The sequence below is a fragment of the Sceloporus occidentalis genome, unplaced genomic scaffold (genome assembly GCF_023333645.1).
Source record: "Sceloporus occidentalis isolate IW3139 unplaced genomic scaffold, rSceOcc1.0.p SCAF_427, whole genome shotgun sequence".
Classification (NCBI taxonomy): Eukaryota; Metazoa; Chordata; class Lepidosauria; order Squamata; family Phrynosomatidae; genus Sceloporus; species Sceloporus occidentalis.
In genome coordinates this window covers 306512-318237 of record NW_028317407.1, presented here as the reverse complement: position 1 = coordinate 318237, position 11726 = coordinate 306512, and the positions used below count along the sequence as shown (strand labels likewise).

Below are 11726 nucleotides of genomic sequence, written 5' to 3'. Positions count from 1 at the left end.
GGGGAATGTGGTGCGCGCGCATGGGGGGGCGGGGGAATGTGGTGCGCGTGCATGGGGGGCGGGGGAATGTGGTGCGCGTGCATGGGGGGGCGGGGGAATGTGGTGCGCGCGCTTGGGGGTGGGGGAATGTGGTGCGCGCGTGTGTGGGGGGGGTGCGCGCGTGTGTGGGGAAGAAACCTTCTTGGATTGCCGGAGTATTTCACAGAAAGTAACATGGAGAGGGCACAGGACACGCAACATCACATACACAACGCACGCCTGGGTGGAAGGATAGAGCTGTGCTGATGTGGTCCTCTACACGCGTGTGCAGTAACACAGGGGCACACGTGACGTGGGAGGCAGAGCGCTACAGATGATAGAGCCTAATGACAGAACACTCGCTGCCGGACCTGGATGATGGAGCCCGAGCTCGGCCATCCACAAAGAGCCAGCAGGGGGAATTATGGATCCTGAGCCCACCTGGGGACATAACGGCACCCGATTGGCGAAGAGGAACCGAGTCAGGATCCTTCAGGGGATGGCGAGCACGGGGCCCGACACGCACCCTGGCCGAGGATCTGCTCACACGGATGGTGCAGGAGGTGACGATGGCTGAGAGTCCCGTGTGATCAGCGATGTATGGCACGCAGCACTGAAGGCAGTTCTAGGCTCTGCTAGCGATGTGGTTGAAGGGGGATGGTTCTGGTGGTCGCTGAGAAGGTGGCGGTGTGGGACCTCGCCGGTGGTACGCCCTCGCCGGTGGTACGCCCTCGCCGGTGGTACGGGTGCTGGAGCCAGGCTACGCCGGCAGGTGGCTCGGCCAACGTATGGTGACGCCGGATGGTTTAGATCAATGCGAAGCACGGCGCGGAGGCTGGGGGTCTCCAGGCTCGCGGCCCCTCGTCACGGAATACTCAGCAGAACCTCAAGCCAGCAAGGACAGGAGGTGATGAACTGGCGAGAGTAGCAGGAGCCCCAGCCTTTGGCGAAGCTGATGCGCACACTTCGGGGGTCACAGGGCCCGTCTCCCACCACTGGGTAGCCGGACAACGCCTGCTCAGAATCAAAGACCTTCACCGAATACCCAGGGAGCAGCTTGTGGACGGCCGGCCCGCGGGTGGCCACGGGGGCCAGGGTGGGGGAGTTGATAAAGATGGGGTGCTCGCTGCGGTTGTAAACCCAGACCCCGTCCTGCTCGTAGCTCAAGGTCAGACCCTGCCCTATCTTCATCCGGGTGCGTCTGACCACCTCACTGCGGCTTTCGGAGCCCAGAAAGCCCAGACAGAAGCCGCTCCCCTTGGGCAGATCATGGAAAATGTGGACAGTTGGCTCTGTCACGCTGTAGAGACGCCCCACGCGGGTCCGGTGTTCCCAGTAAGCCAGTTTGCACCAGTGGCCCTCCTTAGTAGAGCTTCTGGACAGAGTGGTGTCTGGCAGAGTTAGAAAGAAAGAGACCGTGAGGATGGACAGACAGCTGCAATCTGTACTAAACATTACATGGGCACAACTAGACTGTAAGCTCTTGGGACAGGGTCTGCCATTATACGCTAGACTGTAAGCTCTTTGGGACAGGGTCTCCCATTATACCGCTAGACTGTAAGCTCCTTGGGACAGGGTCTGCCATTATACCGCTAGACTGTAAGCTCCTGGGACAGGGTTCTGCCATTATACCGCTAGACTGTAAGCTCCTGGGACAGGGTCTCCCAATATACCGCTAGACTGTAAGCTCCTTGGGACAGGGTCTGCCATTATACCACTAGACTGTAAGCTCCTTGGGACAGGGTCTGCCATTATACCGCTAGACTGTAAGCTCCTTGGGACAGGGTCTGCCATTATACCGCTAGACTGTAAGCTCCTGGGACAGGGTCTCCCATTATACCGCTAGACTGTAAGCTCCTGGGACAGGGTCTGCCATTATACCGCTAGACTGTAAGCTCCTGGGACAGGGTCTCCCTTCATGCCATTAGATAGTAAGCTCTTTGGGCTTTTGTTAAATCCCTCCTCCCTTCTCCCTCTACTCACCGTTCCTCCCTCGGATGTTGCTCTGGGTGCCTCCTGCACTTTTGGTAGTAAAGCCCTCAGGCAGGGCTGATCGAGGGGCCCCTCTGCAGGATCCTGGGGCCCAGGGCTCTACAACTGGAAATGCAGACGTGACAAGGAGTGGGCCGAGAACCAAACGGGGCAGCAGGAAAGAGACAGGAGCGAATCGTTACAATAATGAGACAGGCAAAAGGGGTAATTCCTACGAGGGGGCAATTATTCAGCTATTAGCAAAATGTCTTCTGACCCCCCCCCTCCCGGTGAAATGCCCCCCAATGATTGCAGATTAGATGGAGACCAGCAGCCTTTGGGCAATGCATTCACCCTGCCTTAAGGTGCCCCACAGACCTGGAGCCGCCAACCGGCTGAAGTGGTACGGGTTACAGCAGATGGAGGTCCCCTCCCTGCTCTTCCTCCAGAAGTTCTCACATTGGTTTAGCCGCTTCAGTTCCGATGCCTGCCTCAGATCCGGCCAGCGATAGAGCCGGCAGAGGAGGACGTGGGGGGCCGAGCCCTGCTTCCCGGCCCTCGCCTCCCACGGCAAGCGGACGCAGCCGCAGTCCCAGCGCCCCTTGCTCTCCACCGCCTCCGCCAGCCGCCATAACTGCTCATCCTTCAGCTTCTTAAAGAGTTGGTGGGCCGCCGGACGCAGGGCATTGTGGAGGTCCTGGGGGTTTGGGGGCGCCCCCTCCCCCGGCCCCCGGCTCGGCGTTGTGCAGCGCTGCCTCCAAAGCTGCCTCGCAGAGACAGAACGGAACATAAGATGGAGACGGACCCCCGATGCGGCACGGAGCGCGCCGTGAGAGACCCTGCGGGGCAAAGAGACGGGGTCACTTTCATACGGGGGAAAGGGGGTAACGTCACCGCGGGGTCACTTTCATACGGGGGAAAGGGGGTAACGTCACCGCGGGGTCACTTTAATACGGGAGAAAGGGGCTAACGTTACCCCGGGGTCACTTTAATACGGGGGAAAGGGGGTAACGTTACCCCGGGGTCACTTTAATACGGGGGAAAGGGGGTAACGTTACCCCGGGGTCACTTTAATACGGGAGAAAGGGGGTAACGTTACCGCGGGGTCACTTTAATACGGGAGAAAGGGGGTAACGTTACCCCGGGGTCACTTTAATACGGGGGAAAGGGGGTAACGTTACCCCGGGGTCACTTTAATACGGGGGAAAGGGGGTAACGTTACCGCGGGGTCACTTTAATACGGGGGAAAGGGGGTAACGTCACCCCGGGGTCACTTTAATACGGGGGAAAGGGGGTAACGTCACCCCGGGGTCACTTTAATACGGGGGAAAGGGGGTAACGTTACCCCGGGGTCACTTTAATACGGGAGAAAGGGGTAACGTTACCCCGGGGTCACTTTAATACGGGGGAAAGGGGGTAACGTTACCCCGGGATCACTTTAATACGGGGGAAAGGGGGTAACGTTACCCCGGGGTCACTTTAATACGGGAGAAAGGGGGTAACGTTACCCCGGGGTCACTTTAATACGGGGGAAAGGGGGTAACGTTATCGCGGGGTCACTTTAATAGGGGAGAAAGGGGGTAACGTTACCGCGGGGTCACTTTAATACGGGAGAAAGGGGGTAACGTTATCGCGGGGTCACTTTAATACGGGAGAAAGAGGGTAACGTTACCCTGGGGTCATTTTAATACGGGGGAAAGGGGTAACGTTACCGCGGGGTCTCTTTAATACGGGGGAAAGGGGGGTAACGTTATCGCGGGGTCACTTTAATACGGGGGAAAGGGGGGTAACGTTACCGCGGGGTCACTTTAATACGGGAGAAAGGGGGGTAACGTTACCCCGGGGTCACTTTAATACGGGGGAAAGGGAGTAACGTTACCGCGGGGTCACTTTAATACGGGGGAAAGGGGGTAACGTTATCGAGGGGTCACTTTAATACGGGGGAAAGGGGGGTAACGTTATCGAGGGGTCACTTTAATACGGGAGAAAGGGGGTAACGTTACCGCGGGGTCACTTTAATACGGGGGGAAAGGGGGTAACGTTACCGCGGGGTCACTTTAATACGGGGGAAAGGGGGTAACGTTACCGCGGGGTCACTTTAATACGGGGGAAAGGGGGGTAACGTTATCGAGGGGTCACTTTAATACGGGGGAAAGGGGGTAACGTTATCGAGGGGTCACTTTAATACGGGGGAAAGGGGGTAACGTCACCGCGGGGTCACTTTAATACGGGGGAAAGGAGGTAACGTCACCGCGGGGTAACTTTAATAGGGGAGAAAGGGGATAACGTTACCGCGGGGTCAATTTAATACGGGAGAAAGGGGGGTAAGGTTAACGCGGGGTCACTTTAATACGGGAGAAAGGGGGTAACGTTACCGCGGGGTCACTTTAATACGGGGGAAAGGGGGTAACGTTACCGCGGGGTCACTTTAATACGGGGGAAAGGGGGTAACGTTACCGCGGGGTCACTTTAATACGGGGGAAAGGGGGTAACGTTATCGAGGGGTCACTTTAATACGGGGGAAAGGGGGTAACGTTATCGAGGGGTCACTTTAATACGGGAGAAAGGGGGTAACGTCACCGCGGGGTCACTTTAATACGGGGGAAAGGGGGGTAACGTCACCGCGGGGTCACTTTAATAGGGGAGAAAGGGGATAACGTTACCGCGGGGTCAATTTAATACGGGAGAAAGGGGGTAAGGTTAACGCGGGGTCACTTTAATACGGGAGAAAGGGGGTAACGTTACCCCGGGGTCACTTTAATACGGGAGAAAGGGGGTAACGTTACCCCGGGGTCACTTTAATACGGGGGAAAGGGGGTGGGGGTAACGTTACCCCGGGGTCACTTTAATACGGGGGAAAGGGGGGTAACGTTACCGCGGGGTCACTTTAATACGGGGGAAAGGGGGGTAACGTTACCGCGGGGTCACTTTAATACGGGGGAAAGGGGGTAACGTTACCGCGGGGTCACTTTAATACGGGGGAAAGGGGGTAACGTTATCGAGGGGTCACTTTAATACGGGGGAAAGGGGGTAACGTTATCGAGGGGTCACTTTAATACGGGAGAAAGGGGTAAACGTCACAGCGGGGTCACTTTAATACGGGGGAAAGGGGGTAACGTTATCGAGGGGTCACTTTTAATACGGGGGAAAGGGGGGGTAACGTCACCGCGGGGTCACTTTAATACGGGGGAAAGGGGGGAACGTCACCGCGGGGTCACTTTAATAGGGGAGAAAGGGGATAACGTTACCGCGGGGTCAATTTAATACGGGAGAAAGGGCGGTAAGGTTAACGCGGGGTCACTTTAATACGGGAGAAAGGGGGTAACGTTACCCCGGGGTCACTTTAATACGGGGGAAAGGGGGTAACGTTACCCCGGGGTCACTTTAATACGGGGGAAAGGGGGTAACATCAATATGGGGAATAGGTACTACTAACTGGATTTGGGTTCAAAATGTCTAAGAATTAACCCCTGAAAGGCTGAGACGTGACAGAGTCCCCGTCCGGGAGAAGTGACCCCCCCCCCCCCATCCTGTGTCTGGCTCCAGGGTCTCCCCCATTGTTATTTTCTTCCTTTCTTACCACATGTCCCAAACCCGCCCCCCTCTCCAACCCTACACTTTACAGCAAGACCCCTGTGTTAGAGAGTAAGACCCCTGTGTTAGAGAGTAAGGTTAAAGCTGTACTAAAGGGTTAAACATCTCACCTCTTGTGTTGGGATTAGATGCTCTGGGATGTGATGATCGGGAGGAAGAAAACATCCTGCAGATGGGTTACTGAACTGATGCCATCTCCTGTGTACACAACACACGGCACGATTACACACAACACAGGCGGGCAGCCCCCCACACAGCACCCCCTGCCCCCCCCACACAGCTGGAAGACCGACACACAGCACCCCCTGCCCCCCCCCCACAGCTGGGAAGCCCCCCACACAGCACCCCCTGCCCCCCCACACAGCCGGGCAGCCCCACACACAGCACCCCCCCCACACACCACACACACAGCCGGGCAGCCCACACACACAGCACCCCCCCCCCCCACACACACACACACAGCCGGGCAGCCCCACACACAGCACCCCCCCACACACACACACACACAGCCGGGCAGCCCCACACACAGCACCCCCTGCCCCCCCCACACAGCCGGGCAGCCCCACACACAGCACCCCCTGCCCCCCCCCACACAGCCGGGCAGCCCCCACACACAGCACCCCCTGCCCCCCCCCACACAGCCGGCAGCCCCACACACAGCACCCCCTGCCCCCCCCACACAGCCGGGCAGCCCCACACACAGCACCCCCTGCCCCCCACACACAGCCGGGCAGCCCCACACACAGCACCCCCTGCTCCCCACAGACACAGCCGGGCAGCCCCACACACAGCACCCCCTGCCCCCCCACGGACACAATCGGGCAGCTCCACACACAGCACCCCCCCACACACACACACAGCCGGGCAGCCCCACACACAGCCACCCCCTGCTCCCCCACAGACACAGCCGGGCAGCCCCACACACAGCACCCCCTGCCCCCCACAGACACAGCCGGGCAGCCCCACACACAGCACCCCCTGCCCCCCCCACACAGCCGGGCAGCCCCACACACAGCACCCCCTGCCCCCCACACACAGCCGGGCAGCCCCACACTCAGCACCCCCTGCCTCCCCACAGACACAGCCCGGGCAGCCCCACACACAGCACCCCCTGCCCCCCACGGACACAGTCGGGCAGCCCCACACACAGCACCCCCCCACACACACACACACAGCCGGGCAGCCCCACACACAGCACCCCCTGCTCCCCACAGACACAGCCGGGCAGCCCCACACACAGCACCCCCTGCTCCCCACAGACACAGCCGGGCAGCCCCACACACAGCACCCCCTGCCCCCCACAGACACAGCCGGGCAGCCCCACACACAGCACTCCCTGTCCCCCACAGACACAGCCGGGCAGCCCCACACACAGCACCCCCCACACACACACGCACACACAGCCGGCAGCCCCACACACAGCACCCCCTGCCCCCACGGACACAGTCGGGCAGCCCCACACACAGCACCCCCCCACGGACACAGTCGGGCAGCCCCACACACAGCACCCCCCCCCACACACACACACAGCCGGGCAGCCCCACACACAGCACCCCCTGCTCCCCACAGACACAGCCGGGCAGCCCCACACACAGCACCCCCTGCCCCCCACAGACACAGCCGGGCAGCCCCACACACAGCACTCCCTGTCCCCCACAGACACAGCCGGGCAGCCCCACACAACACACGCACACACAGCCGGGCAGCCCCACACACAGCACCCCCTCCACGCACACACAGCCGGGCAGCCCCACACACAGCACCCCCTCCACACACACACGCACACACAGCCGGCAGCCCCACACACAGCACCCCCTCCACACACACACAGTACCCCCCCTCCACACACGCACACACACACACACACACACAGCCGGGCAGCCACACACACAGCACCCCCTGCCCCCCACACACACAGCCGGGCAGCCCCACACACAGCACTCCCTGTCCCCCACAGACACAGCCGGGCAGCCCCACACACAGCACCCCCCACACACACACACAGCACCCCCTCCACACACACACACACAGCCGGGCAGCCCCACACACAGCACCCCCTGCCCCCCACACACACAGCCGGGCAGCCCCACACACAGCACCCCCCCCCACACACACACACACACACAGCCAGGCAGCCCCACACACAGCACCCCCTGCCCCCCACACACACAGCCGGGCAGCCCCCCACACAGCCGGGCAGCCCCACACACAGCACCCCCCCCCCCCCACACACACACACAGCCGGGCAGCCCCACACACAGCACCCCCTGCCCCCCACAGACACAGCCGGGCAGCCCCCCACACAGCACCCCCTGCCCCCTCCACACAGCCGGGCAGCCCCACACACAGCACCCCCTGCCCCCCCCACACAGCCGGGCAGTCCCACACACAGCACCCCCTGCCCCCCACGCCACAGTGTCACCTGCAGCCCCCACAAACTCACACCCAACCGGCAGCCCCCAAAAACCGTCACCCACTGACAGCCCTCCACAGACTATCCACCATGAAGCTTCCTACAGACCGTCACCCCCCGCAGAGCGTCACCCACCGGCAGCTCCCTGCGGACTCTGCGAGTGTGTGTGCGGGACTCGGTTGGGTCGCGCAGTAAAGCTCGACGGGCTTCCTGTCCGGCCCCTGTCACCCCCTCCGGACTGCCTGCGTCACACGATGTCACCAACACAGACAGCGCCGTCTGAGGAGAGGAATGCGGGGGGGGGTAGCGGGACGGTGGCGGCTGCGAGGCACCATTAACTCATTCCCTGCCGGAGCACTGCCGCTCAGCTCCCTGGTACACAGAGAGTTAAAAGATGGGCTGGGGGGCTGCTATTGAACTATTTCACTGCCAGCGAAGCCGACTGTGTGCTGTGGCCCCCGCGCAGGGCCAGGAACTCAGTTCCGCAAAACATTTAGCATGCGCCTGCGCTAACACGGCGCTAAACCCACGCAGCTGCACCACCGTTACACGTGTCTGCGCATGCGCACAGGGACGAGGAGGCCCTACCGCCATCACATCTGCGCAGGTGACAGAACACGCAGGTGCGGCCGAGTACACTGACAGCAGAGCAATGTGGAGTAAGAGCAGCTTAGGAGTTTTATATATGAAGCAATTCTAGTGCAAGGTGCTAAAAGCGGAGCAGTTGCCGTGGCAACCAATAGAAGATAGAACCTTTAGCCAAAGTTGATAGCTTTTATTGGAACAATAAAGAATAATATGTGGAACCTCAAAGGTCTCCTCTTCAGATGGAATCGTCACAACGTCACCCACCCACAAGCCCATTTATATCCCACTTCACGCTGATATCAGAGCTGACATATAACATACGTGTAAATGCACATTAATTAAACATGACCCCGTGCCATGCACCCCGTGACCCAGCACACGAGGGGTTACATATAACCGCATTCACTCACTTCCTTCCCTGCTCTGTTTACTCAGCAGGAGACTTCCCTAGGAGATAAGGGAGAGCTGCCTGGCGCCTGCTACGGCCCCGCTCCCCGCTAACGGCGTCCTGCAGGGTTCAGCACACCGCGGCCGGCACGCAGGGAGCCCGAGGGGCGCGCGCAACAGGGAGCCCGAGGGGCGCGCGCAACAGGGAGCCCGAGGGGGCGCGGAACAGAGTGCACGAGGGGGGGCCCGGAACAGGGAGCACGAGGGGCGCGCGCAACAGGGAGCCCGAGGGGCGCGCGCAACAGGGAGCCCGAGGGGCGCGCGCAACAGGGAGCCCGAGGGGGGGCCCGGAACAGGGAGCACGAGGGTTACGCGGGGTGATGGTATTAAACATGCATGGTATAGGGATACAGCTCCTGAATGTAAAGGCTGGTTAAGGTTTGAAACAGAGGGGGTGAGAGGGCCGGTCGGACAGCCTCGTCTATCGGATGGAAGAGAACGAGACATTCTGCACAATCACAGCTCCAGACAGTCTGGGACCGCGGCACAGGGACAGGGGCCACAGCACAGAGCCGGGCACAGGGACGACAGCACAGAGCTGGGCACAGGGGCCACAGCACAGAGCTGGCACAGTTAGGGGGCTGCGGCACATCGGGGCAGTTGATAGGCAGTATGGCGCAGGCTGGCACATTTGCTATGGGCTGGGAGGTCTGAAGGGGGTGCAGTCTGCCCCCCCCGGCTCTCAGGGGCTGAGTGATAGCCGTGTCGCCAGCCTGCCTGTCCCCGTCGGGCCAGTCCTGCCCCTCGCTGGCTATTCAGGGCCTGGAATTTCCTCCCCGTCTCTTGCTTATCGTTTGCTTTCTCTGCCCCGGCCGGCCGTCTGGGCCACGAGCAGGAGGGGCCAGATTTGGATCCTGTCCAGTCTGTCCGCACTGGAACCCCCACAACATCCTAATCCGGCCCTCTGTGCTTCCTGCGGCCCCCGGAGCTGCCAGCCGGGGCAGGATGAGGCCTGCGCTTTATTTAGAGTTTGGTCACAATAAAACGGGGGGGGGGGATAATCCCAGGGAATACACCATTAATAGTTATTTGCCGTACTTCGACCCCAGCCAATTGGGGCCTGGGCTATGTCACCTAAACAGGCAGAGGCCAAGGAAATCAGGACCACAGCATTGTGGCCCCCCAAATACTACGTCTGTCCTGAAAAGCAGGCAGCCGGTTGGCAAAGCAGGACATTTGGGAGGCATGTTTTACACAAAAACAGATGCTCCCCCTCCTGGGAAACCCCTATTTGATGCTCATTAGGCTTCTTGCACCTCTGCTGGTAGGCAGTTCTCTGTGCACGTGAAGAGACAGGTGAGGTCTGGGGGGGCTCTGTGCACGTGAAGAGACAGGTGAGGTTCGGGGGGCTCTGTACACGTGAAGAGACAGGTGAGGTTCGGGGGGCTCTGTGCACGTGAAGAGACCGCTGAGGTTTGGGGGGCTCTGTGCACGTGAAGAGACCTGCGAGGTTTGGGGGTTCAGTGCACGTGAAGAGACCTGTGAGGTTTGGGGGTTCAGTGCACGTGAAGAGACCTGTGAGGTTTGGGGGGGCTCTGTGCACGTGAAGAGACAAGTGAGGTTTGGGGGGCTCCGTGCCGAGAAGAGACCTGCGAGGTTTGGGGAGCTCTGTGCACGTGAAGAGACCGGTGAGGTTTGGGGGGCTCTGTGCACGTGAAGAGACCGGTGAGGTTTGGGGGGCTCTGTGTCGTGAAGAGACCGGTGAGGTTTGGGGGGCTCTTCTGTTAACCCTTACCTGATGGGTGCTGCATTAATATTACTGGCACCCCAACTGATAAATCTCAAAGTCTGCATTGCGCCTCCTGCTGGTGACCACCCCTTACTACACTTCTGCCATCTAGTGACCACTTCCGGTACTGCACACGCAGCACAACTCCAGAGCCTAACGTACAAACCCAGAACCTGCCAGCAGATCGGCCCATCTAGTCGCCCGTTTATCAGACGTTGGGCTCGTCTTAGATTCAGGAGCCATATGCCTATCTCCCATGCCTATTTAATCCCCTCACTGTATTACCCTCTAGCACTTCTGCTGAGAGGCTGTTCTACTTATATACTACCCTCACAGTAAAGTAAAAGTTCCTTGCATTCCATCTCTTGTTGTAATTTTTCTCCTCCTTGAAATTAATTTCAATCGTTTACTTTGTTAAATCTCTCTCCCACCCGTTCTCTCTCTCTCCCCCACCCGTTCTCTCTCTCTCCCACCCCTTCTCTCTCTCTCCCACCCCTTCTCTCTCTCTCCCATCTCTTTATTCCATCCCCTTCCTCTCCTCTCTCCCTGTCCCCTAGAATTAACCCGAAGCAAAATAAACCACTTCTCCCTGTAAAAGACACAAAACCAACGCCAGCAGATTATTACACTGCGCAGTAACTCTTTCACTGCCAGCGTTCCTGCTTCTCTGCCGCACGTCAATCCTCCTTCTTACAGACAAAACACACACACAAGGCAACCAAGTTAACACAATTTTATTTTTCGCAAACGCACGGCCCACCCCTACGACGGGATTGATTCCAGAAGGGAGCTGTCGCCGTGGGGTATCGGGGGGTAGTTCTGATGTCTGCTCTGATCTCCAGCGCCCCGGCTCGGGGCAGAGAAATGCTTTCATATAATGAAGGCGGCTGCAGAGAAGGGAGGTGAACTCGCAGAAGTCTCGGGACACCGAGGAAGAAGACACCGCAATAATCCTGCATGCAGCAC

At 59.6% G+C, this 11726-nt stretch overlaps 1 protein-coding gene across 1 annotated transcript; it reads right to left on the bottom strand.

Moving 5' to 3' along the window:
* Positions 1-882: 882 nt before the first annotated feature.
* Positions 883-10825, bottom strand: LOC149272674 (SMAD family member 6-like). Its single transcript, XM_089506872.1, has 4 exons — positions 10767-10825; positions 2368-2828; positions 2002-2115; positions 883-1409 (listed from the first exon to the last, which is right to left on the bottom strand). Exons 1-4 carry the CDS (start codon positions 10823-10825, stop codon positions 883-885), a joined length of 1161 nt encoding a protein of 386 aa, XP_089362998.1.
* Positions 10826-11726: the final 901 nt, after the last annotated feature.

What these genes read in the sequence shown, in the direction of transcription:
- LOC149272674 (XM_089506872.1), bottom strand. Translation starts at nt 10,825, where the DNA reads ATGCAGACTTTGAGATTTATCAGTTGGGGTGCCAGTAATATTAATGCA. An exon ending in ATTAATGCAGCACCCATCAG is followed by an intron (nt 2,829 to 10,766) that starts GTAAGGGTTAAC and finishes TTTGCCCCGCAG; the next exon opens with GGTCTCTCACGGCGCGCTCC. An exon ending in CAACATCCGAGGGAGGAACG is followed by an intron (nt 1,410 to 2,001) that starts GTGAGTAGAGGG and finishes TAACTCTGCCAG; the next exon opens with ACACCACTCTGTCCAGAAGC.